At 43.0% G+C, this 26,613-nt stretch overlaps 1 protein-coding gene across 2 annotated transcripts in view; it reads right to left on the bottom strand.

The window, feature by feature from the left end:
• Positions 1 to 26,613, bottom strand: part of DNAJC21 (DnaJ heat shock protein family (Hsp40) member C21) — a 30,217-nt gene that overhangs the window by 925 nt on the left and 2,679 nt on the right. Inside the window, exons 3-11 of one of the 2 annotated variants that reach the window (XM_082244061.1) lie at positions 22,109 to 22,232; positions 18,268 to 18,393; positions 17,069 to 17,373; positions 15,785 to 15,927; positions 13,788 to 13,875; positions 12,815 to 12,991; positions 11,072 to 11,118; positions 5,117 to 5,279; positions 4,954 to 5,035 (exon numbers count right to left, since the gene is read on the bottom strand). In XM_082244061.1, the coding sequence (XP_082100187.1) occupies positions 4,954 to 5,035; positions 5,117 to 5,279; positions 11,072 to 11,118; positions 12,815 to 12,991; positions 13,788 to 13,875; positions 15,785 to 15,927; positions 17,069 to 17,373; positions 18,268 to 18,393; positions 22,109 to 22,232 (1,255 nt within the window). Of the gene's footprint in view, positions 1 to 4,953; positions 5,036 to 5,116; positions 5,287 to 11,071; positions 11,119 to 12,814; positions 12,992 to 13,787; positions 13,876 to 15,784; positions 15,928 to 17,068; positions 17,374 to 18,267; positions 18,394 to 22,108; positions 22,233 to 26,613 lie in introns of both variants that reach the window. The other variant, XM_082244060.1, reaches the window with a different exon arrangement.

Raw genomic sequence — 26,613 nt, 5'->3', positions numbered from 1 at the left:
TCTTCCTTCTGGGTTTGCGGACTCCGCTGTATTACTGGCCAGAGCCATGTGACGTCAATCCTGCGCATGCGTGCGGGAGCCGCCAGTCACGGCACAGGGCTCTGAAGAAACAGCACGGGCGACCGTTTCTTCAGAGCGCATGTGCCAATGACATCATCGGCTGCATGCAATGTAGATATCTCCTAAACGGTGCAAGTTTAGGAGATATCTACAGCACCTATAGGTAAGCCTTAATATAGGCTTACCTATAGGTAAAAGTCATCAAAGTGGGTTTACAACCACTTTAAGACACTTCATGTTTTCATTGTTTATTATCACATAAAAATACTTTACTGAATGCCAGATTATTTAATTTAAAAATATGTCCCAAACATTCACTAAAGGTGCATCTCCCTGGTACATGTGTTTAAAAGGACAGTGATTGATTCACTGGCAGGGAATGTTTGGTGGAAAGACCCATTTACTGCTTTATGTAGTGTCAGCAAAAAATTAACACAGTGATTTTTGTTTGGAAGAGTTTTGTTTTTATATTCGGGTTGCACAAGAGGGATATAACTATTGGGGATGGGACTCGCAGTCTTCCCCTTTAAAGGTGCTACTCAGTGGTGGAGCTGTGCACAGCTAAATTTCACCTTTGGGAACATGTTACACTAGTTTTTAGGGTGAAACACATGAAGCACAAGTTCACTTTTGCACAAAAAAATTAAACAGTGAACACCCTACCACCCCCACATTGCACTTACCTCTGTGGGCAATTAGCTGGCACTGCCCACAGAGCCGGTGTAGCAGTCTGGGGATTTGCAAACCCTGATCTTCTTCCCCTTCATTCCTTAGGGCTTCCTGGACGAATCAGAATGACTCCATGACCACTTTGACCAACTGGAATAGCTCTGATCCGTTACAAAAGCCCTAAAGGAAAAAAGGGGAAGAGGAGCATGGTTTTCAAATCCCCAGACTACTAGACCAGCAAAGTTCACCTTTTCTTCATTTATTGTGACATTTTATACAGGCTTCCCCTAGAAATGTCAATTCCAGCTCACTTGATTGGTTCAACGATGTTCTTCTAGTATGGTCTTCTTGCTACAGCGAAAGCAATAAGGCCATACTAGTAAGCACTCGGAGTAGGGAAGGGACTAAAGAAAGAGCTTACTTATATGTTTAAACTTGAACTATACCTTTAACAACTTGATAAAAAATAATTTTCCTTAGCAAGACACCTACATTTCACATTAATAATTATGTGACCAAAATTAATGTGTGCTGTAAATTGCCTCCAGCATTGTTCCTATTTCTTTTAGCCGAGGCTGCCATTTTGCTGAAGCCAGGAGCCCCCGAGCAGCAGTAAATCTAAGGCTGTCAGCAGATTGGCCTCTAGTGGCTTTGATTTTGGCACAATGTCAAAAATAGAGAGCGACTGAGGATGTGCAGAGCAGGGCGAGACAGTGTATTACTGGATATGAAACTATAGGCCAGGAGTGCCCAATCTTTTGAGGAGCGAGGGCCACTTAAGCGACTTGGTAACTGGCTGCAGGCCACAATGAGCAGGGTGGGCAACAGGTCTGTGTCCACTCTGCATATGAAGAGAGGACATGGACACAGCCCACACTACTCTATGGGCCTTCCGCTCCGATCCACCCAGAAAAAAAGGGGACGAATCCCCTTCTGGTTTTTTAGTGGATTGGATTGAAGGTAGGTTGGTGTAAATGGACACAAGTCCATTTACATCTTCCGCTCCATAGAGGTGAATGGAGGGTCTGATTGGGTCAGACCGATTGTGGGAAAGGGGCCTAAGGGCACTGATGTGCTGCGGTTTACCCCCACCACGGGTGCAGTGCACCTGTGAGTTAGCTGCACTTTGCCATAGACTTCTATTATATCCTGCAGGTTTAGTGAACTTCCTAAAAGCGCACCAAGTCCACAGGTAATAACAGAAGTCTATGGCTCAGCGCAGGTAACCCGCAGGTGCACTGCACTGCACTGCACCTGCAGATAAGTTTGAAAGCAGCTCAGTAACCACTGCAGAACAGATATGCCCATACACTTTTTAGTAATAAACTTACCTTTAATTGACAACACACACACATGTTGAACTGGATGGACTGGTGTCTTTTTTTCAACCCAAGTATGTAACTATGTAACAGTCTTCCATCCGGGTATCGCTGGCTGTTGTTGTCCCAGGCAGAGTGTACTTGGTATCACTCCGCCTATGACAGGAGCAGGCGTTATACAGGAAGCATCGGCTTATGCAGCTCTGCTCCACAGCCGCTTGCTCCCTCTACCGCCGGCTTCATTCACAACACTGATGCTTTAGGATGGAGTGTCGGCACCCCGCGATCTGGGCCAACCAGCCATCCTAGAGCAGGAGATCACAGGCCACATCAGAGGGCTCCGTGGGCCACTGGCTGGGCACCACTGGTATAGGCACTTACTTTTAAAGCGGTAGTATACTCCGCCATTAAACTTTTAACCTACAGGTAAGCCTATAATAAGGCTTACCTGTAGGTAAAATGAATATCTCCTATAAACTGCACGGTTTAGGAAATATTCGCCCTGCATGCAGCCGCTGACACCAGCTGTGAATGCGCTCTGAAGGTCCGGAGGACCTTCAGAGCTCTTTGCCAGCTCCTTGCCGGAAAGTATATACTAGAAATATACATCAGTAATGACTTTTACACTTTATTCTGCAAAACTGAATGCACAGCATGGATTATACTGCTGAATGCCAGGTTTTTCTTTTATCAAATTGAATTCCTCTATCTGGTGGGATTGTGAAGGGCAGCTTAATTATACCACTAAAGCATTAGAAAAAATATTACTTTAAAATCTGTATTTTATTTGAACCACATTTAAAAAAAAAAAAAAAAAAACCCAGGCTGGGTTATAGACCATAAAAATACTTTTAGCATACACAAACAGAATCACAGTTTGTAGCATGTATTGTTACATGTATAGCAATTGGCACATTGTGGTAATTCCAGCTACTTGTTGTTGACCTTCATCATAGTTGCACATCCAAGCACATAAGATGCTAATGAGAGCCAGAAAAATTTGAACGCATTTCAAACATTTAAACTTTTTTTTTGTCAGGGTTATTTTTTTACCACTCTGATATTTATGTGTCTTGGCTATGTCAAGACACATAAATACTAGATGCCTGGTGTCACTTTTTTGGCACTAGACAGACTTCACATTCCATTGAGGGATGGGGACTGGAACAAGACCCTGCTCCAGTGCCAGATGTGCTGGATCAGGTGCCTGATCCCCCCCCACGACTAAAGCTGAAAGCTTCAGGCCCTTCCTAGAGGATTTCTCCTCTGGGAAGACAGATTAAAAAGATTAAGAAATTTAAAATGGGATAGTTGATGTAGTGAATAATAAATGGGATTCCCTCTCCACAGTCTAAGGTTTTGCTAATTGGTAAATGTAGACATGGGGATTTCTTCTGCAATTCTTCCTAAGTGGGACCTGTCCCCTAGGAGTATAAATAGAAATACATTACCTGCTGGCTTGCAGATCAATTTTTGTATGTCTTTTCTTTATTTGTTTTTTGTTTACTTTGCTGCACATTTGTATTTTTGCGCTTGTTCCTTAGGTGTATTGTATTGTAAAACTGTATTATAACATTGTTCTTCATTGATCGGTGCAAGGTTAACGCCACAAACAGCTTGGGCAGAGCATCTATACTCCCTACTATTATAGTAACACCCGGCAAAGGAAGGCCCCCAGTCTCGTTACTGGGGCCTTTATATGGCAACTAGAGGAAGACTAACAATTTGTCCCTTCCTGTCTATGCGGTTTGACGATCGGAATATGAACCATTTCCTGTGTCGGCGGCAGTCCCTCCACTTTGTTGTAGTCTGGTCCTCGGGAGGTGGCCCCAGTGCAGGTACCAATGTGACCACGCAGTGCGCTATCCTGCACATGTGTGATCAGCCTGGAGAGTACCCGGAGACCGGCTGTGACGTAACCATGCCTTGCGGGCGCATGCGTGATATAGGAGAAAGACGCCGGGGACATCGAGGAGACGCCATCCTTCTCTCCCTTGTCAGGACAGAGAGGGAGGATTTTTGCTGCCCAAGAAAGCGATTTGCCGTTTAGAGAACACAACTGGGAAACTCTTCCCCACCTGGATTACCATTTATATCAGCTGCACTTGTGTATGTAAGTATGGGGGCCACCTATATGGGAATTACGATGGGGACTTTTCTCCCCCATGTTATGGTATATTTATAGATATTGTGCCCTATTTTATCTAATTCTAGTACTCCCATTCAGAAGGGCTCTAGATTCCACACTTTTAAGAAATACTTAAATACTTAATAACCCGGTGGTTGGAAAGTACTCAGATAGTCCTCGTGTATTGGAAAGAATACTGATGCAGCCTTCCCAGGTGCGTCTGTGGGCCAGAATTTTGGCCAAATTATATATCTAAAGTGGTTTGAGATACAGCAATGTGAATTATTATACCAGTTAATGAATACATAGTAAGTAATGGCCATTTATGTATACAGAGTGGTAAATAATTCCTTACAAAGGAAAAGTTGAATGTTTGAAACGCGTTGGAATTTTTCCAGCTCTCTTTAGCATCTATTATGCAACTATGATAAATGTCAACAAGTAGCTGGAATTACCACAATGTGCCCATTGCTATACATGTACCAATACATGCTACAAACTGTGTATTTTTTTCTACTGTAATTCGGTTTGTGTATGCTAAAAGTATTTTTATAGTCTATACCCCTGGGGTTTTTATAAAATGTGGTTCAAATAAAATATGGACTTTAAAGTAATATTTTTTCGAATGCTTTAGTGGTATAAGTAATTTGCCCCCCACAGTTCCACCAAATATAGGATTTCAATTTATAGACATTAACTGGAATGATGGCAACTACACCCTTGGTCATATGAACTTATTTTCTAGCTTTTTCTGTAGTAACTACTTCAAATAATTACCTGTACGTCATCTTCCTGTACAGCTACCATTTTGGCAGCTTTCTTCACTTCCTTCGCCTTCTTCCCCTTGAGCTTTGGTGCTCTGTAACACAGAAAACAGACCTAAGTTCATTCCATGTCCGATTGTAGGATTACTCAGAGATAAACCATTGGGGAAACTTACGGTTTGTCTTCGCTCATCGCTTCAGGAGCCTTCACAGTTTCTGTATCTTGGGTGAGATTGTCTTGAGGCTCTACGTTGTCCAGGACAGTGTCATCCTCTTTAGGTTGTATGGTTTCATTTTTTGCACTGCTCTCCACATCTTTTTCTATCAGTATGTCATCCTCTGGCATCTATGACCAAAAAAGAAAAATAAAATCAATTGAGAGCCGATAGTTCAACACAAGGGTACGAATATCCAATCTTTCCATCTTACAGACAATAACTTTTCTTTGGTCAGACAGGAAAACGGTTACTTTACTTTTACCTAAAGTGTATTTAAACCCAGAAACAGTAATGCAATCTTTTACAGCTTACTGGTCCTTAAATGTGATGGCTTTCTTCTCTTTATTCTTGATTGGTGATCCTGCCAGGAGCACACTTCCTGTCTGCAGAGTATGGTCCACAGGGTGACCATACTCTGCACTGTATCTAGGGAACTAACGTGGGGGCTGTAAACCTCTCTCCATCTCCATAGAGGGGAGGTGTTCTATAGTTCACACATGAACTGGGCAGGGCTGAGTAAACAGTTTTTTGCAGTCATTGAACAGACATAACATATGCTTTCAGAAGTATTTTTAACGAATTCCCATCTGACACACACACACACACACACACATTATATACATACATACATACATACATACATACACATATATCAGCCATAACATTATGACCACCCACCTAATATGGAGTATGGTGCCCCTTTTGCTAAAACAGCCCTGACCCATTGAGGCATGGTCGCCAAAGTAACATCCACATGAATGGCAGGACCCAAGGTTTCCCAGCAGAACATTGCCCAAAGCATCACACAGCCTCTGCAGACTTGCCTTTTTATACCGCATCCTGGTGCCACCTCTTCCCTAGATAAGCGATGCGCACACACACCCAGTCATCCACATGATCTAAATGAAACGGTGATTCATCAGATCAGGCCACCTTCTTCCAATGCTTCATAGTCCAGTTTTGATGTTCATGTGACCATTGTAGAAGCTTTTGGCCCTGGACATGGGTCACCATGGGCTTCACAGCCCCATACACAACAAACTGCAACCCACATTTTCTTTCTGCTTTCACCACATCAACTTCATGGCCAACAAGTTCACTTGCTGCCTAATATATCCCACCAATTTTCAGATGCCATTGTAACGAGATATTCCGTTTACCTGTAAGTGGTCATAATGTTATGGCTGATCGGTATGTGTGTATTATATATATATTCATGGTCTCACTTTTACAGCGCTCTGAAGGTCCTCTCCCACCCCCGCCTTTCTCCAGCGAGCCCAGGAATGTTGCAAGCGGTCGGAACAACTGCCCACAGGTGGAGATGGGGGATCCATTTCCCCGTCTGCTCTGTGAGGAAAGATCCCGAAAGCAACAATTTCATCACTTTTGGTTTTGATGCTGTCATTCCATGGATGTTACAGCCTGCGAAGCATTTAACCAAGCACAATCTCAATCCCAAGGGCATGGGAGACATCAGGGGTCTATTAAGCCCAAAGCTGTTGGCTTTATTTGACACCTTGTGATAGCAATAAACATAAGATGAAAGGGAAACAAAATGTAAAAAAAAGTGTTAAAGTTTTTAAAAAATATAATAAAAATGAAAAAATGTAAAAGCACCCTATCTCGTCACACATACACGCAAAAGCAAACGCGCACGTAGGTCTCGGCACGCGTATATAAACAGGGACTGTACCACCCATGAGGTATCACTGCAAACGTCAGCATGAAAGCAATAATTCTAGGGCCTAAATTCCTACCTGGAAAGGCACAATTGTTTGGTATCGATTTACTCGATGCAACATCATTTATATGAAAAAAAAAAACGATATAATATTTTGGGGTTCCAAGTAATTTTCTAGCAAAAAAAAAGGCATATTTTAACTAGAGGTGCGCATCTTCAGTGGTCTCACAATTTGATTACAATTACCCTGTCAATGATTTGATTCCGCAATGCATCACAATTACTGCCCATGGCTTTAATTAACAAATTCAAGCAGAAGAACTGAAGGATGGAAGAATCAAAAGAAGGATGGAGGAGTCTGGGGATAGGGAAGGAGGAATCAATGAATAGGAAAGGAAGGAAGGAATGAAGAGTCTGAGGATAGGAAAGGAGGAATCCATAAATATGAAAGGAAGGCTAGAAGAGTCTGGTGATAGGAAAGGAGGAATCCATGAATAGGGAAGGAATGATGGAGGAGTCTGGATGTAGGAACTAAAGGATGGAAGAGTCTGGGGATAGAACTGAAGGATGGAGGGGTCAAAGGATAAGAATTGAAAGATGGAGGAATCCATGAATAAGAAAGAAAGGCTGGAAGAAACTGAGGATAGGAATGGAAGGCTGGAAGAGTCCAGGAATATTAATTTGAGGAGGAGTTTGGGGAGGGGATTATAGGAGCTGAAGGATGGAGGGGTCCAGAGTTATGAATGGGTGAGACCTCAGATTGTTCAGGTTTGTATGGGGTGGGAGACTGAATGGAGGTGGTTTGAATAGGGAGGTGGAAGAGGAATGGGCAGGGAGCCATGTCCCTCTGATGTGGAGTTTGGGTGATCTGGGGTTAGTGACCGGGAGCAGTTTGAGATATATAAAAGGGGGGGGGGTGGGAATGAGATAGTGGGACCTGTGGGGGGAGAACAGAGCTGTGGAGGACATCAGGCAGTTTGACAGCCAGCTGGGGAACATGCTGTCATATCTGCATTAAAAATAAAATAGTGCTGCATGATTAGTTAGCAGCTATCACACAAACTATCCGTGTCCTCTGAGGGAAAAAGTGTACCCTCTGACACTGGATCTTCATCATCTGAGTCCGAGCACAGGCCATTCTTGGATTCTGAATCAGAGACATCTGAATCAGATCGATCGCTCCTCCACTTGATCCTCCTCATCCCCGCTGTAAGTGGGGGTGGGTGTCTTGCTGGTGGATGGGGTACTGGCCTGGTTGGAGCTCGCTGGAACCTCCAGTTTTTCTATGGCTGTATGAAGAGGACCAATTGTGCTTTTAAATTTCCTTTTTAAAGAAGCCAAGCATGTTTTGAAGGAATCCCTGCGACTCTTTAGCCACCATTTTGTTGATGCATTTTTGGCATAGTGGTTTTTTTCTATTCTGGAGGAAACCTGTGACCGCAAGAGGCTCATGCCTTGCTACTGGTCTTTGCCTTTTTCTCTTCTGGGGTCTTTGCCTGTAAGTGAACAAAGAAAGGACCCTGTGAGGTAGGCAGTTGCCGTACACCACCATGCAAAATTATTTGTGGTGAGGCAAAGACAAAGGGAACTCCATAGTGCTCTGGCTTACCCTTGAGCTCTCCTGACTAGCAGGATCTGCAGGTCAGGATGGCAAAGCATCCAACATGGTCAGTCCCAGAAAAAAGTCAGTTCTGCCATCCGACTTCCGTCATTCCCAAAATGGCTGCGGACCAGAAGTGCGTCACTTTGCTGCCATCTTGCTCCTTCAGGAGGATGACTGCAGGGGATGTTCGTGGCCGACCTAGGCAGGCGCTGTAGAGGGAAAGGACTCTGGGGTGTGAAATGCAGGGGTGCTGCATGTCAAGGCGCCCCCCTACACTACTGCACACCGCCCAGAAAGATTGCTGTGGCCAGCAGGAGCTAGTCCCACAGATACATTGTACCTGAAGCGTTACTGCAGTAGGGGGGATAGTTGCATACCCCTCAGTAGGGGTGAAACTTCAGGCGGGGGCTAGCTTGCCCAAATGCGATGTCCCTGGCCTTCGCTGCCCAAGGCACGCTGAGCTGGATGGGAGGCTGGCTAGAAAGCCTCCTGCAACATAGCATGGAGACTGAAGAAAATAATTTACAGAGCAGGTTGTTAGTATGATAGATAGGAATGTGTATGTGATAATAAAATGGTATTTCTAAAGGTTTAAGTAAACCAGTCACCATTTGAAATAGTTAAGCTCTAGGTGCCATTTTTAGATTTCCAACATGGACTTATTGGAATACATTTTTTTTTTTTATGATTTGGACCAACAAGAGACTTTTGTGGTATTGTCTTCATTAATTATTTAAGAGGAAAAAAAGTTTTTTTCCCCAGTTTGCTTGAGTGATTATTTTAAAATCACAAGTGTTCCTATATATAAGAGGCACTAACTTCATTCTGTAACTTGTCCTGTTTATAAACATAAAAATTATGTTTCTGAATTAAAAGCATGCCTGAGATATTTCCCAATAAATTTGGAGCTTTCGCATTTTTAATGAAATTTAAAAATATGTGCAGGCGTTTCATTTTTCTTTTTCTTTTAGAAAACCAATCCTCCATATGAAGCTCAAATACTTAACTCACCCTTGAGTCACACATCATACCAAAGCAGACCTAGGCCTGGAATATATTTGATCATGTTTCGTGCATGCACACCTACATGGGTCCCATTTATAAATAAAAGATTTACACAACTTTCATTTAGGGTTTACACATTTATCCAACTGAATTCAATTATAAAAATATGTGAATCCTTGGTGAATGTTAGGGGAATCTTTGATTAAAACATTCATCAATTATTTCAACCAAAAGAAGCAAAAAAGAGTCACACAACTTTTACTAAGGTTTTACACATTTTTCTATTTAAATCCAAGGGGAGAATGTGTAAATCTTGGTAATGTGAAAGTTAAAGAGAAACTTTGCCCAAAAGGGGAAAATCCACTTTTTCGCCTCCTCCCTCCCTCGATACACATTTTTTTTGGGGAGGGGGGGGGGGGTGGTCAGGTACCTAGTTTTGACAGGTTTCCGCTCCCGCTTCCAGAAGTTCAGCCACCCCCCCCCCTCTCTCTTTCCCTACAGCCTTTTAGGACACATTACAGGCCTCAGAAAACTGTGGGACCATTCACAGTATGTACACATGATCTCTCACACAGTTTGGGTAATCATACTGTGAGATGTCCAAAATGTATTTGGCCAGCCTCATCAATGTAGCAATAGGCCCATTTCAGTGGTCAGAGCAGCAGCTCCAAGCCAAAAAATACAATTCTATTGCCTGTTACATAATATAAGTAGAATGGTCTAGAAGCAAAGATATGGGAACTAAGAAGTGAGGATGAGGTCACAGGCCTTTCATCAAGAGCCTGGAATGAAAAGGGTCCCAAATCTCATGAGAAGACATTTCAAGTAAGAAAATATTTTTTTTTTTTTTTTTTTTAGAAGCAACATGTTACACTTACCTGCTCTGTGCTTAGAACAGCCCCAATCCTCCTCTCCCTTGGTCCCCAGCAAGCGCTGTAGGCTTCTCCATCCTGCAGAGTGCCCCCCATAGCAAGCCCTCTGCTATGGAAGCACTCGTGTGTGCTCGTTTCCGAGCACCCCGCTCTGGCTGTAGTTGATAGCAGAAGAATGAAATGGTGCCCACTGCTGTGTCTGCACTAATGAGGAGGGAGAGCAGCGCTGGTCTCGTGCACATCGCTGGATCCAAATCGGGCTCAGGTAATATTAGGGGGGGAAGAAGCTGCATGCTGAAGCTTTTTTACCTTCATGTATAGAATGCATGAAGGCAAAAAACCTTCAGCCTTTAGAATCACTCCAGCACAATTCAGAAGGCTCTTCTCGCGAGATTTGGGATATTCATCACTCCTAAGATCTTGCTACATGAACTAGGTTTAAGGCAAGTTTATTTATTTTATCTTTTCTCTGCATTTTTTTTGTGTTATTTTAGGAGGGACAGCTTAGACAAGGGAGGGGGAGGGGGGATCTGGATGACAACTGAATAAGTGGACCTTCTGATTTAGTGCATGGTTTGCTTTAGGTAGTGGGTAATATGAATATCTGACTCATACCTCTTCTAGACAAAACTCTTGACCAGAGATCTTTAAGATCAGATCGTTTTTCCACATTGTCTGCTGCTCTATTCATTTTATTTAATCACATCAATTATATTACACTTGATGGAAAATTACATGTAGCACTTAAACACTCACCTTACAGCCTTTCTGTTTTTTCTTTTTTTGCTTTTTGTTTGCTCTGAGGAAAGAATACAAAACATCTCAATTGCAAATCACTACTGTCTGAAGAAAAACTATGGTCAGAAGAATACGTGGGCTGCCATTGCAGACCTATTTCTAAAACAAGTTTTATGTGTGGAAACTCTGCACTTATTACACAATCAACCATTATCATCACTGGCTCAGAAGCTACTACTACTGATGATAGATTGGCATGAGCACCAAGCAACAGGAGTTTTCAAAGGGTCATCAATGGCAGCCTACACACTTCTCTTATTACATGGACAGCTTTCCTTTAAAGTGAATCTGTGTTTGGTGACCAAGCAATGAAGAGCAAGCGGCCTTTCCAACATTACAAACTCCATCCAACCAACAGATACAAAGAACGGAAGACCTGTGCAAGAGCTTGCCAGACCTCTGCCAGTGACAATGCTGGGCCAAATGCCGTCACAGAGTAAGGGTAAAGGGAGCAAGTCACATGGTCCGTCATATCCGGCAGTATCAGATATTTTCTTTAGGGTGCTTTTCCTGGTAGTCACAACAGTGGCCCATGTCTGTCCAGACAGCATCTCTTTCATCAACTCATCTTCTTAGTTCAGCTTTGTGGTTTGTAGTGGATCGTTCCACTTCCAGTCTCCTCATTGGATAGTGACTTATTTCTCACCAAACAGAGGCAATGTTGCCGAGGCAAGAAGCAATGAGAGTAAACCACAAAACATGTATTTCAAATATGTATTCTACTGTTGTTGAAGTGATGCTGTCATTTAACTTTCTGACAAAGCTGCACCTCCACAGATACAGTGCAGTGGAGCAGCGTTATCACCTGAGGCCAGGATCCTGATGTCCAGGTCTGGTGTGTTTTTGTATCTTTATGCAAGATTGGGCTGCCTCCAGGCGAGCCTGCTCTCAGGTTTATACATTTCTAAATGTGCCCAATAGTTGGGAACTCCGATAGTTTTGAATTAGGGAAAGCACTCTATAAAAGATGCCTTGCTGCGCTAATATGGCTTCAATATGTACATAGTCAATTAAAACTTTTGTTTTTAACCTGGGTAGCTTGGGTAAGCTGGGTAGCTAAGCAGTTTAATTTTTCTGGCTAGCTTGAAATTGTGCTTTAAGTCTCTTTGTACTGTGCTACCATTGCTGGCTGCCTAAAAAAAGCTAGCTACCTGGCTTTTCTGTCCACAATACTTTAGGAGTCCCAGAGTTAGAACAAGCATGTTGCTTACTTGCTGGAGACAAAGAAAGTAGTAATGTTTTTGGATCAACGTAACATAATTAAATGGCAGCCTATGTATGCACTTCGTGCAGGTTTCCTTAAGTAAAAGTCAAACAAAAACATAGAAAAATCCCCAGCTCAACTTACCAGCCAGCCTGCAACAAACCAAACTGTTCTAACAGTTGAAGTTCAAAACAGGGATTTAAGTTTGCACATTTGCAAATATATGCGTAAGATCCAGAGGCCACAACAAGGCATCCCAGTATTATCTGCAGTCCTAACTAAAGCCCTATTTTTAACTTGAACTGTTAGACAGGTTAATTCAATTGGTAGCAGGCTGGCAAGTTAAGCTGGGAATTTTTCTTTGTTTTTGTTTGACATGCGTTGCCCTTCCATGTGCTCTTTGCTGTTAAGACCAGTTATAGGTTGGGGCAGTTGCAGTTTGTTCCTTTAGTAATTAGCACAAATGAATTACTTATTTTACATCATGGCTTACTTTGGTTTTGGAGTCTCTTCGGGTTCCTCGTCTTCAGACAGCACTGACCCTTCTCCATTCAGGACATTGCTGTCTTCCCCTACAGAAGCACTGTACTCCTCCTCTTCAGCCTGCAGCTGCTGCCGCAGAAGAGCCACCATCTCCCGATGCTTTTTGGACTTCTCGTGATTCTTCATTCTGAATTACAACAGGATAATCAAGCTAGAAGCTGTACAGCTCACATATAAGAGGATCGGATATACAGACCACAGCATACATAGGTAGGGTGGGAACACAGATCACACTACAGAAGGCAGCTAATAGAAAAAGATAAACTGGTGACAGGGGTAAAATACTGCAATTGGGAAAGATTGGCTGAGGTTTGATCAGCTGCTTTACTAGCCAATAAACAAAAAGACAGCAATCGGAAATGATGAAATCCTCGTCACTTCTGATTTCATACACCTTAGAGATGATGGGGGAACGCAAGTTCCTCCATCATCTCTATGATCAGCTGGTGTGATCGCCGGTAATGGCCCCAGGCCCCCCAGTGGAACATGAGAGCCCAGAAACAACGGCGCGTGGCAGTGTAATAGGCAATCCTCAAGATATCAACACCACTTCCCGAGGACGCATATATGCATACGTCATTCAGGTTGGAACAAATTAATTATCTGCATGCCAGAACAGACTGGTTGGCGTTTGGGATGCAATATACTGTAGTAGCTTGTGCTAAGTATACAGTATGCAGAGCTGTATTCTGACAGCAATGCAAAACACTTCCCTTTAATGCTGGATATAATAAGAGCTGGTCTTAGTGTCCCTCCGCCATTCAGGAGAAGTCTTGATTTTTTGCAATAAAAACAAGTCTTTCTTTGATTTGTGGAGGTGGAGTGGTGGGCGGATGAGGTCACTACCTTACTTGTTTCATAAATGAGGCCGATTGAATTTTGAGGGATTCAGGATGCATGCTGTGGATAATGGTTAGACTCACGCTTTATCAGTCTTCAGGTTCTTGTCACAAGCGGGGCAGTAGAGGTCATTGTAGAATTCCTCCTCTTCATCTCCATCGCTGGCTTTGCCTAATGATTCAGAGAACACAATTCTTGTGACACTGAGATGCATTTCATATGTATGAATCTAATTCAAGTAGGGCTGACCATACACAATACAATGGGATTCTACAATAAATATGCAATGTAATAAGAGGAATTCCTCAGCCTATATCGGACTGCTTGGATCCCTAATTAAAAATAAAGGGAAAGGAGAGAACCAGGCGGATGGGGAGGATGCTAGAATAAAGTTGCGCATGTGCAGTGGACATCTGGTGTGCAGCCTCTATCTACTTTAAAAGCATATATACAGCCACACGGGTTTAGGTAGAGTACGGAACAGTTAAAACCTCTGCCAGTTAATTTTTTTGCTGTCTGTTTACCATTGGCAGAATTTACCTTTACTTCCTGCCTGAAAGGCACAACAAGAAGTTAGAGGAAACCTCCCAAAATGCGGGACATTCCCCTCTCAGACAACTGTAGTGGAACAGGTAGCCTCGTTACTTCTTGTTCGAGGGACAAAGCTAACATTTTGGATTTTGCTTCACGCTCTGTGACAATGATCACCATTACGATTAGTGATCGGCCGATATCCTTTTTTTTATTGCCGATACCTTGTAATGACAGCTGAGCGGCTTCTCAGCCGCATCGGTTGTCATTACAAGACAGCCGACCGTCGGCTATGGACGCCAGTACTGGGGTGATGCCACTAGCTGCAGGCATTACTCCGGTACAAGCACTTTTCCGAAATGTCAGCAATATCGGTAACCTCAGGGGCTGATTCCGATATATTGGGGAAAGTGCATATCGGCCCCCGATAGATCGGTGTTGCAGATAATCGGTAGATTCCTAATTACGATTATTTTGAATATCCCCAATAAGGACAGAGAACGCAATAAAAACATGATTAGGGGGTCCAACCCTTCTTTACTGTATCCACAATTCATAGAAAAGGGTTTTGTCTAGAGATATACTAACTTGTGAAGCCAAATCTGACACATGCAAAACAGAAAAAGAAACACTGCACAGCTTTACTACTCTTATTGTAATGAAGCCTTTCCTAAAATGATGGTAAAATATTTCTGCTCATACAACAGATGTCCCCTTGTCCTTTGTACACTACTTGGGACCAAAAAGTAATAAGATAAATTCTTTATACTTATCAGGGAAATATTTCAGCATATAAATAAAGCTCATAACATGAAGATATAGCCTTGGTTCACACTGATGCGGTGTGGGCCATCAACAATGAATGGGCTCAAATCACACTGCACAGAATTGCATGTTATTTGCACAGGAATGTAGTGTGATTCACATTTGATTAATACTTATATTATTTACTTTGTATTTAATGTTTTAAGGAGGCACTTTTTATGTATTTTTTGATATATAACACTTATATATTTGAATAGCGCACCACTAATCTTTAAACACATTAGTGATTCACATGTGGTTCCCAGTGTTAACCTAGGCATAGTGTTGCAAGCTCTATATTTCACGCAGAATGTCGCAAACACCGCCTGTGCCAAAACCACAGCCAGCCACAGTCAATCCAACATCCACAAATCAAAAGGTAAGCACCCAGGTGTGCAATGCACATAAAATCTTTATTTCACACTCATAGGGATACAAAAGGATCCAATAAACAAAATAATGCTGATGCCTTTACGCCCTTAGTTGTATTACTAAGACCCGTAAGGGTGGAAACACATCAGCGTTAGTTTGTGTGTTGGATCCTTTGGTATCCCTACGAGTATGAAATAAAGAAGATTTTATGTGCATTGCACACCCGGGTGCTGATCTTTCGATTTGTGGATATAAATAGAGCTGCCTATGACATTACTTTTTTTGACCTAAACCGAAACAATCCAGGTGACAAGAAGTCTCTACTGTGAGTGAAATCTCCCCTCCCTTTTATTACAGTTTACTACTCGCTAACCATTCTGCTGTTCGTCTACTTCCTCTTCATAATCCTCCATCCCATCTCCAAACTCCTGCTTATACTGAGCTTCCATCTGCTGCAGCTCTTTCTCCAGCTCGGACATGGCCATCCAGCTCTGCTCCTTGTACTGTTCTGCCCGCCTGTGGGAAATGAAAATCAAAACTTAATGCCCTACGAAACTCTGTAAAAAAAAAAAAACACAACACAGGATGTTTTGTGAGAGGATGGGGAAGTCAGGGTCAATCCAAATAACTGCAGGGACTGCAAACATGATTCCAAATAAGCTTTTGACTTTGCGTCGATTCCAAATTATCATACCCATTTTGGAAATTTAATTTGGTAGTAGACTGAATTTATGTAGTTCGAGAACAACCTAAAAACCAATCAGTCTCCTCCTAAGTACAAGCATACCACATAAACGTGATTATAAATAAATGCAGGAAAGTGGTGAACCTGAAAGCCAAAGTTGGCCCTGTTGTGATTCTATCATAAGAGCAGTACAGAGCCTGCCATTGGTAGCCTCCTGAAAATACAAGCTGCCTGTCTATGTTGGACCTTTTTTTAGCACTCCTTATAATTGTTCTATGCCGGCAACTCAGACAGCATTGAATTTAAAGGATTTGCGGAACAGCCAGGGAAATAGCATTCCCAAAAGGAGAGTTCGGCAGTGATAGCCTCTATTATTCTGAGGACATCAGTCATCCCTTTGAAGGAAGATTCTGTTTCCCTGTTTGAAATTTGTGCCATAGAGTAGTGAAAAGCATTTATTTGCATAAAATATAACACTAAAGGCTCGTGGAAAGCATTGTGTAGGGGCAGTGTGATACATTGGTACAATGCATCATGCTGTTTTTAATATCTCGAAATGGGATTCAACTCTATGCAGTGTAGTAAGTTGCAACACACTGCAGTGTTTTGAGTTGCACTGCAATTCTATTCAGTGCACACCATCGCACGTTTATGGTGTGAACAGTGCATATTGAGAACAATTGTTTACTATGTGCTCTTGTGCTGAGTCTTCAGTGATCTATTCAGAAAGTGAACAGGCACCTAAAAGTCAGATCTGAGTAGTAGTAGTATTGGTTTGATGGCACCGTCTGCACAGCTCTGCGATTGTAAGAACGCTGACGGACATTGTACAAGCATGCTCACTCAAGCATAAATGTAAATTGAGTGCCCACGAATTTCCAGTGAAATCAGGGATATGGAAGTTAACTGGGAAGAACAGGAGACCCCCCCCGCCACAATGAGGTGATTCCATCCTTTTTCAATTCCACTTACTTGGCATTCTGTAACTTCTGCTGTCTTCGCAGTTCCTCCACCTTTTTGGCTTTCTCTGCATTCTGCTCTTCCACCAGCTTCCGATGGGCCTGGACTCTCTTGTCCCTTTTTCTGACAAAGGCCACCAGCTCACGGACCAGCTCATTCCTCTCTTTGCGGGCCTTGTCCCGGGTTTTCTTGTTTTCCTTTTCCATGGCCCGTTTCTCCCAGCGATTGGAAGCCTGCCGGGTGTCATACTCCTCTTTCCAGGCAAAGTTCTTTACAGTGCAGAAGCTCTGCCAGTAAGCATAAAAGGGATGTACTACCTGCAGGGGAAAAAAAAAAAATATAAGGAAGAAAATAAAAGTACTTGTTTCTAAACAAAATCTCCATTTCTGAAGCTGACCTTGTAGCCAATGTGCAGTTTCTTTAATATAGCCAGGAAAACCAAGCAAAATTCAACATTTCACCTTTATTCCAGCTATCCCCAAAATCCTCTGGAATGCTTAGTGTTTTACCAATTCAGAAATTCCCGATGACTCTTTCTCTGGCCAGTCCATACTCTACTCTACAAAACGCTGACAGCCATCAGCTGGACTTGTGTTGGAAAAACAAGTCTGATTCATGGAGGCTCCTCCTCACAACTTACAGGACTTAAAGGATCTGATACTGATGGCTTGGTGCCAGATACCACAGCAAACCTTCAGAGGTCTAGTGGTGTCCATGTCATGACAGGTCAGTAATGTTTTTGTGGCAAAACGGCACCTACTCAATATTAAGTAGGTGGTTGTAAAATTATGGCTGATCGGTGTATATATACACACAGTCCAGGTCAGTGACCTGTCCTGAATCTGTAACTCTCTCACACCTGTATCTATCTGCCCCATATTTGCACTATATGTTCATTAGATTAAGCTATTAGGAAGTATTTGCCATTTTGCACAGCAGAGTAGGGACTGGCCAGAGGAGATAACTTTGACGGAAATGTGTATTACAATACATGTGAACAAGAATCCCTGTTTTATGCAACAGTTTGCTAGAAATATGTAAGAATGTATAGTTTTGTGCAAACGGCTAATTTGGAATTTTCAAAATGAATGTGTGGTCACACCCCTAATGTGTTACATAAATAAAATGTTTGAATTTGAGTACAGATATCCCTCTATTATATGGTCAATCACTGCCTTAGAAAAGCGAACGAGGAATAACAAACACTGTACCGTGTCATAGTCACTCTGGGAGTCTCCAAATGGTGGATATTCCTCTCCTTCATCCTGACCGATTTTACTTTCCATCTCCTCCTTCACAATCATCTCAAAGACTCTCCGGTATACAGCATAGAAGCCCTGGGAGGAGAAGGCATTTCATCTTTACCTGCTGTCATTTAGGACATACATTTTGGCACAAAAGCCGCATCTTCCATCTTAAATGACAAAAGTGTGACTACAGAAGTCAGAAAGCTGAATAACAGGAAAGTGCCGACTCTACAGACAGGATCAGAGTTTTATTCAATTTATAAATTACTCGTATTTTAGTTATCAATGACACATGTGAAATAAAAAGAATATATCGTGCATCAATAGGAAACATCAGAAATACAGATTAACAATATTAAACAATAATAATAGTACCAACAACAGGGATAATAAATGTATTATTATTATTCAACATCACTATTTTTATTTTAACATCATCATCATTATTAATATTAGAAGTAGTTTTTTGTTGTTATTATCAAAGAAAAATCTTTGAATAAGTTCACCTTTGGGAACATGTTACCACTTGTTTTTAGGGTGGATCATGTAACATATTCCCACTCCTGCAGCTCTCTCCATGATCCCCCCTATCCCTGTGATAGGGGGCAGGGGGGATCTTCCTCCCATACAAAACATGTGCTATTGCTTTAAGATGGCTGATTGGTGAAAAGAGGGAGGAGCCTTAGCTATAAATGCCCTATCAAAATGAGCAGTACCTAGTCCTGATGAAGCTGACGTAATTTTGCCAATCGGCGAAACATGTAACCATTGCCCTGTTATGAGCCTTCTTTATTGCCTGCAAACTGTTAGATTGGAGGCTGGGATTCCCCCAGAGGAGTGGTGAGGTGTACCTCTGCATACAGACAACTGCAGAAGTCTGGGTGAGTTAATTGTTGGAACTGTCCCTGACAGCAATGTTTGCACTATGCCTAATCAAAGGAGTTGTAAAGTCAGAAAGTTTTTTATCTTAATGCATTCTATACATAAGATAAAAAAGCCTTCTGTGTGCAGCAGCCCCGCTCAGGCCCCCCTAATACTTACCTGAGCTCATGTATATCCAGCGATGTTGCAGAGTGTCTCGGCCGCCTTCTCCTTGGCTGAGACTGCAGCACGGCACCATTGGCTCCCGCTGCTGTCAATCAAATTCAGTGAGCCAATGAGGAGAGAGAGAGGGAGGGGCGGGAGGGACTGCATGGACACCGGGAGCTATGGCTCAGCTTGGGTGCCCCCATAGCAAGCTGCTTCCTGTGGGGGCACTCAACAGCAGGGAGGGGCCAGGAGCGCTGAAGAGAGACCAGAGAAGAGGAGGATCTGGGCTGCTGCGTGCAAAACCACTACTTAGGGCAGATAAAAACATGTTTATTATTTTTAACAAAAAAAAAAAAAAAAGGAGACTTTACAATCACTTTAACATCACCTTTTCAGCTGGATACTTTGTATATGACACTGATTATAGTTTGCAAGAGACACGTTACCATTCAGACCCAGCGGGGTGTTTTAACATCCTTTGACAGCTATTACAAGGCCTGGCTATTGAGCATTCTGTGCTGAATCTAATCAATGCACAGAGGGAGGATACACTCCATTTTTGAACTCTCCTAGTTTATACAGCTAATAACAGATACGTATAGCTTGCCTCTTTTGCAGCAATCCTCACACATTCGGACCAAGCTTTGGTCAGACACACGACTTACATGAACACTGCTCCAATTGGTCCTACACTTGTAAGCACCTGGTAGGCACCATACACGGGTGTCTCTGAAAAACATTTCAGACATAATCTACAATGTCTGCGGCCTGATTCTGATGTCTTTGAGGGGGTTGTATATTTGGTGTCCCTTTTTATGTAGTGATGGATGTATGAAAATTAAATTTTAGAATTTGTGAATGCTTTTATATTTTTCAATAAATGCTATTTTTAAACGTATAACCGTATCGATGCCAATGAGTCTCTATAGGTAACCGCTGTTCGAGTGTTCAGATACTTTATCTTTATACCAGCCTCTTTTTTTTTTTTGCAGTTCGTTTTTGGTTACAGGAGACAACGCACACTGTGTGGAGGCATGTTATAGGGTCATATTTACACTTAATTTTGGAGTTCTATATCTTCTTCCCACACCAATTGTCACAATTTGAAAAGTGCACAGCAGTGTGTGGTTTCGTTCACATTGCAATGTCATTCATTTTCAGAGTTCTGACAGCCTTTGCCGCTGACGGCTTGTAGATCTCAATGATCTGCGGGGGCTCTGATGAGCACTCAGGTAATTCATTGAGCTTACTGTCATTCAGTGACTGCCTGCCTGTATGGGAGGTATGGGCAGACAGCAAACATTGCACCCACTATCTGCTGATGAAGGTTGCAATGCTTTACAGGCTCCAAAGAAAAAAAAATAATTGTAAATGCACAAATTAGTAAATGCACTGGAAAAAACAAAAAGTGCATTTATTAGTCTTTTTTTTTTTTTTTTTTAAAGGTGAACTTATTCTTTAAAAAATTGACTACCTTCACATGAAGCTACTTGCTTCTAAATTAATAAAGTACAATGCTTGGCTCTACAGTGATTGCTGTCTGAGAGTCCCTTTACTGCTCCCTAAAGTGGTAGGAAACTGCACCTACAGGCAAACTTGCACTGTTCAGGAGATAATCACATCCGCTATAGCCGATGATGTCACTGCACATGCATAGTGATGCTCTGCATTCATGAGTGTGCCCTTAATTCGGAGTGACGGCATCGCTACTCGGCCATTGAAACCCCCCGAAAGCGCAAACCTGGAAGGAAGACCGGGTAAAGAAGGGAGCACCAGCAATGGTGACAGTGCAGCGTGGGAAAGTTCTGTTTTAAAGGGAAGTCTGCCATAATGTGCTAGTATGCGGTACCTAAACGTGCTAGTATGCAGTTTATACAGTGCTGACAGCAGCCACAGCACTTAGTAAAGTAAATAATTAATTGGGGTCAGCTTGGCCCAAATGAACTATTTAAATTGAAAGGAAAGATGGAGATAGGCTTTAACCATAACATTGAATCTAATATTATGACTGAGAAAGTCTCCAATCCAAATAGAAAACAAGTAAAAGTGGAAGAGCTAGTGTCCAATGGAGGGGTTTAGCCTAAGGATAAAAGGCTTGGAAGACACACCGGTTGCAGGGGATGCCAGAAATCTGACTTGTATCTTAGTGCAGACTTCTGGGAAAATTGGTGAGCCAATCACACAAGCAGGAAATGATGTTTCTGGGGTGTGGTCAGTATACATTCTGTGTACAGAACACATCCAGGTAGCCATATTGCATTGTGTTTTCAGAAAATTACAGGCTGCAGATTGAAAAGGACATTTTTATAACATTCAATTACAATAGGACTGGTGTTGCAATTGTATACGCTTTATTACTTTCTCTTTATATGCTATTTTTTCCCCCACAAAAGTGGAGTTACCATTTAAAGGGTGGGAAGTTAAAATGAACTTCCATCTAGTAGCACACATAGGGACCCCACACAACCCTGGTCAGTTTGGTATGGAATTGCCAACAAGCTTTTTGTACTTGCAGCTCAGCCTCGCCCTCTCCTCTTAGGTTTTGCTTTCATTTAGTGATGGGCCAATAGCAAAGCACAAACGGCAGGAGCAGGCTGCACAGAACCAACAAGCACTGAAGCTGGTCACTTGCCTCATAACAGAGTGAGCTGGGTTCCTTTAATGCCCTACAACAGAGGGAAAGCTTTAGGCGCTCACTACTAGCAGTAAGTGCTTTGGAGACCCCCAGGTTGGCCCTTTCACTTACGTCAGACTGAACCAAAGACAAGCTAGTTACCTTCTCATCATCGCCATATCCGGAGTAGCAGGTCACAGTGAAATACTGAACAAGGTCTAGACTGTCGTCTTGATACTCTCCATCAACACCTCCTTTTAGCAGGGCGTCTCTGTGATTATCATACCTAAAAAAAAAAAAAAAATTACAACATAAGAAAAAGAATCCTCTAAAAATGCCCCTAAGGCCCCTTTCACATGAAGGGTCCAATAAGGTCCAACTGTCAGTTTTCAGGCAGACCTGGTCCATTCAACCCATTGACGTGTACGTTTACACCCACCGACCTCGGTCCAATCCAGTCCGCAAAAAAAAAAAAAACACACACACACACAAAACACGGAAGCGGATCAATTCTACATCATCTAGGACCGCCTTTCTCAACCTTTTCAACACAGAGGAACCCTTGAAATAAATTTCTGGTCTCGGGGAACCCCTGCTAAAAATTAAAAATCCACAACTCATGACACATTAGTGTGACAGACAGTGGGAAGAATGCTCCTAAAGGCCCGTACACACGTACCGATTGTCGGCCGTAAATATTCGGCCAACGTCCGATTTTGTTAGTATGATGCTTCCGACAACCGACTGCGACTTTTCGGCCGAACAAAATCTGGTCTGCATGCTATAAAATTTTTGTTGGCCAACACCAGAACGGCCGATTGTTCGTCAGTCAGTACAGATTTCGGCCGACAAAAGCCAGATGAGCAAGACTGGGCATGCTCAGGGAAGAAAAAACACACGGAAAGTTAACCATCACATGACATCACTTCTGAAGTTGGTGGTTGTTGGCCGACAAAATTCGTGTGCAGTCTTGAGCACTTTTCAACCAACACAACAACACTGGACAAAAGACGGCCGATCGGTCGGCCGACAATCGGTGCGTGTGTACGGGGCTTTACTCTTGTCATCATTGGGAAGAATTACCACCTTACAGATAGCTAAAAGGAACAATGGTGTCATTGGAAACTTAACAGAGGCAGGAATTGCTCATTGCTCAAGGAACCCCTAGCAACCTCAGGAGGCACCCTAGGGTTCCACGGAAACCTGGTTGAGAAAACCTGGTCTAGGTGGATCAGATCCGAGTGTAGTCTGGTGTAAACAGACAGCTGGAAGCCCATAGAAAAGAGCGGGCTCTGTCCGTGTATACGCTGCATAAACTGAGCATACACGGATGTATCATCTGCCTGCACTGATCAAAGGACAGATCCCCTGCTGATCTCAATGGAGTCCGGCCCGAGTGAAAGGGGCCTAAATCCTAATGGCTCTGAGGAAGAGGGTTCTACCTCGACACACGTTAGCCCTATCTATATGGACACCTTCAAGTTCGCTTGTCCTAATGAAGGAATATAGTCCTGCGGTCTCTGGATAGTCGAATCCTTTGGTTTTATGCTTTTACATAGCATACTCTTGTGAGTATAATGTATGACGTGGTTTTAATTTTCCAATAAATGTTTTATGGTATTGAACTAGGTCGGTGCGCCCTTCTCTTGTCTTATGCTTTCAATTTGTGTGGATACCCATCATCCTGAGAGGGCAGCAAGACTGCAGATGCCAACAATTTAGCCACCGTCTCTTTGGTTTTTACGCAACTTTTGAGCGCAGGAGACATTTACTTTTTTGCATCACAAATACTGCCTGTCGTTTTCATTAAGAAAATTCAAGCTATCAGATGAACTCCATTTTTTTTTTATTTTATCTGCTCTTAAAAAAAAATAAATAAAGGGCACTCCCTGCATTTAGCAAAGTCTGAACACCGTAAATAAAAATGGCACAGCCCCCTTTAGTACATTCCACAGTCCCCCTGCACATTAAACAGTCCCATTTACATAACACAGCCCCCCCCCAATTTACATAACACAGCCAATTTACATTATATAGCCCCCCCCCCCCCCCCCGCTTCTTGTAATAACAGAGCAGCTGCTGAGCCACATCGGTTGTTGTTACAAGAAAGCCGACCGTCCACTCTAAACAGTCCCGGGGTGAGGTCTCTAGCTACAGGCATCACCCCGGTACAACCCCCTGAAGCCGAGGCTGCAAATTTGCGTTCCGTCGGTGTGAAGGGGTTGCATATTTTTTTTATTTGCCATTGTTTTCCTATGGAAGTGGAGTTGCCCTTTAAATATCATGCCTAAGCAGCTTCCTGGTTTTATTGGCAAAGCTTAATTGAACAAGCTGAAGTTAAAAGCTGATTGGCTACCATGCACAGCTGCACCAGATTTTGGACTCTCCAGTTTTAGTAAGTCTCCCCCTATAGTGTCTAATCAGCGGTGGCTACACATTTTTTATATTTATATGTCCACCCTGAGCTGCAGCCAATAGAATCCATTTATGGTGTCCAATGGATGCCTGCAAATGTTGCAAAAGATCACAATTTGGTGCAGGATCATGCTGCCAGCAAGATCCTGCATGAATGGTATATACCCCTGTAAATGAGCCCTTAAAAAAAAATAGAATGAGAAATGAGTCCCGAATCTGTCACTTTTCCCCAAAATCATTGAGTGAAGAAATCTATGGCTACTGTACCCAAAAAAAAAAAAAAAAATTGTTCGCTATGTGCCCTGTTTACACCAAAACACTGGTATCATGTGTGGATTTTTCCTGCGCAGGAATCTGCAATGTGTATTAAGCTTTCTACATGGGAAAAAGCTGACATAACTGCTACATTGGTTTGAACAGGGGAAATAACTGAATAAAAACTTATGTCAACATGCATAAAAACTGACTGAAACACACATGAAAACCAATGCAAACTCATGTCTCTGCAAGCTCTCTGTAAACTCATGTCTCTGCAAGTGAAATCTGTGCGGTTTTCCTATCAGTTTTTTGGCACATATGGTGTGAACGAGCCCTGAAAGCTGAAGGGTGCCATTAGTACCAATAGTAACCTGTGACCTGACACATTGTGAACTAAACCCTCCCCCTCCTTTTCAGCCAAGGAAGCTGCCATCTTGGTGTCTGTTTGATCTGCAACTGCCATAATACCGTACATGTGATCAGTTATGACACCAGTCATTTGATGGTTTGACGGTTTGGTTAGGAGCACAACCAATGTGACAGATGTTTAACTGTTTTTTTAAATTTCTAATTCGATGGGTTCAGTTCTGCTTTAGGCTCGGTTCACATTAGTGCGACATGGGATCCGACTGGTGAGAGCACAAGTCGCATGACATGTCAAACGCAATGTTTCCCTATGAGAGCCGTCAAATGATCCGACATAAGGCACTCAGAGTTTAGAAAAGGTTCCTGCACTGCTTTGGCCCGACTTTGCCTTGACTTTTTACACTCTATGACATTGAAGTGATATCAAAGTCAGATACGGAAATAGCAGAACAACATTGGGTTCGAAGGTACAGGGCATCGCAAGTCACGCAACTTTCAGGCCAGAGTGGGGTGAACCTGGGCTTAAAGCGGAGTTCCGCCCCCCCTCTGAAAATTAAAAGCCAGCAGCTACACATACTGTACACATACTGTAGCTGCTGACTTTTAATATTAAGACACTTACCTGTCCTGGAGTCCAGCGATGTCAGCACCGCTGTTGGGTGCTCACGCTGCCATTGCAGGTCAGGGAACCCGGCAGTGAAGCCTTGCGGCTTTACGGGCGGGTCCCTACTGCGCATGCGGATTGGCTCAGCGGCAGATGGTAGGAGTAGGGGTCCTTACTTCGCCGCGGCGCCATTCCAGGAAGCGTACCTGTCAAAAACAGGTACCTGTTCCCCTCTGATGGGTGCCAAATGTGGCACCGGAGGGGGGGGGGGGGGGAGAAAATGAGCGGAAGTTCCACATTTGGGTGGAACTCAGCTTTAAGAAGAAATCGCATTCTCCACGATGTGTCTGGTTCACATCAATAAGCTGAATTTTGGTGTAGAGGGAAAAACTATTAGGGGCAATTCCAGGTACAGGAGAGTGTTATCACACACAAGGAGTGCTGTGACTCCAATTCCAGGTACAGGAGAGTGTTATCACACACAAGGAGTGCTGTGACTCCAATTCCAGGTACAGGAGAGTGTTATCACACACAAGGAGAGGTGTGACTCCAATTCCAGGTACAGGAGAGTGTTATCACACACAAGGAGCGATGTGACTCCAATTCCAGGTACAGGAGAGTGTTATCACACACAAGGAGCGCTGTGACTCCAATTCCAGGTACAGGAGAGTGTTATCACACACAAGGAGTGCTGTGACTCCAATTCCAGGTACAGGAGAGTGTTATCACACACAAGGAGCGCTGTGACTCCAATTCCAGGTACAGGAGAGTGTTATCACACACAAGGAGCGGTGTGACTCCAATTCCAGGTACAGGAGAGTGTTATCACACACAAGGAGTGCTGTGACTCCAATTCCAGGTACAGGAGAGTGTTATCACACACAAGGAGTGCTGTGACTCCAATTCCAGGTACAGGAGAGTGTTATCACACACAAGGAGCGGTGTGACTCCAATTACAGGTACAGGAGAATGTTATCACACACAAGGAGCGCTGTGACTCCAATTACAGGTACAGGAGAGTGTT

The sequence above is a fragment of the Pelophylax lessonae genome (genome assembly GCF_965119305.1).
Source record: "Pelophylax lessonae genome assembly, chromosome: 1".
Taxonomy (NCBI): Eukaryota; Metazoa; Chordata; class Amphibia; order Anura; family Ranidae; genus Pelophylax; species Pelophylax lessonae.
Note: the sequence above shows the minus strand (reverse complement) of the source record. Positions and strands in the feature narration are given on the sequence as shown.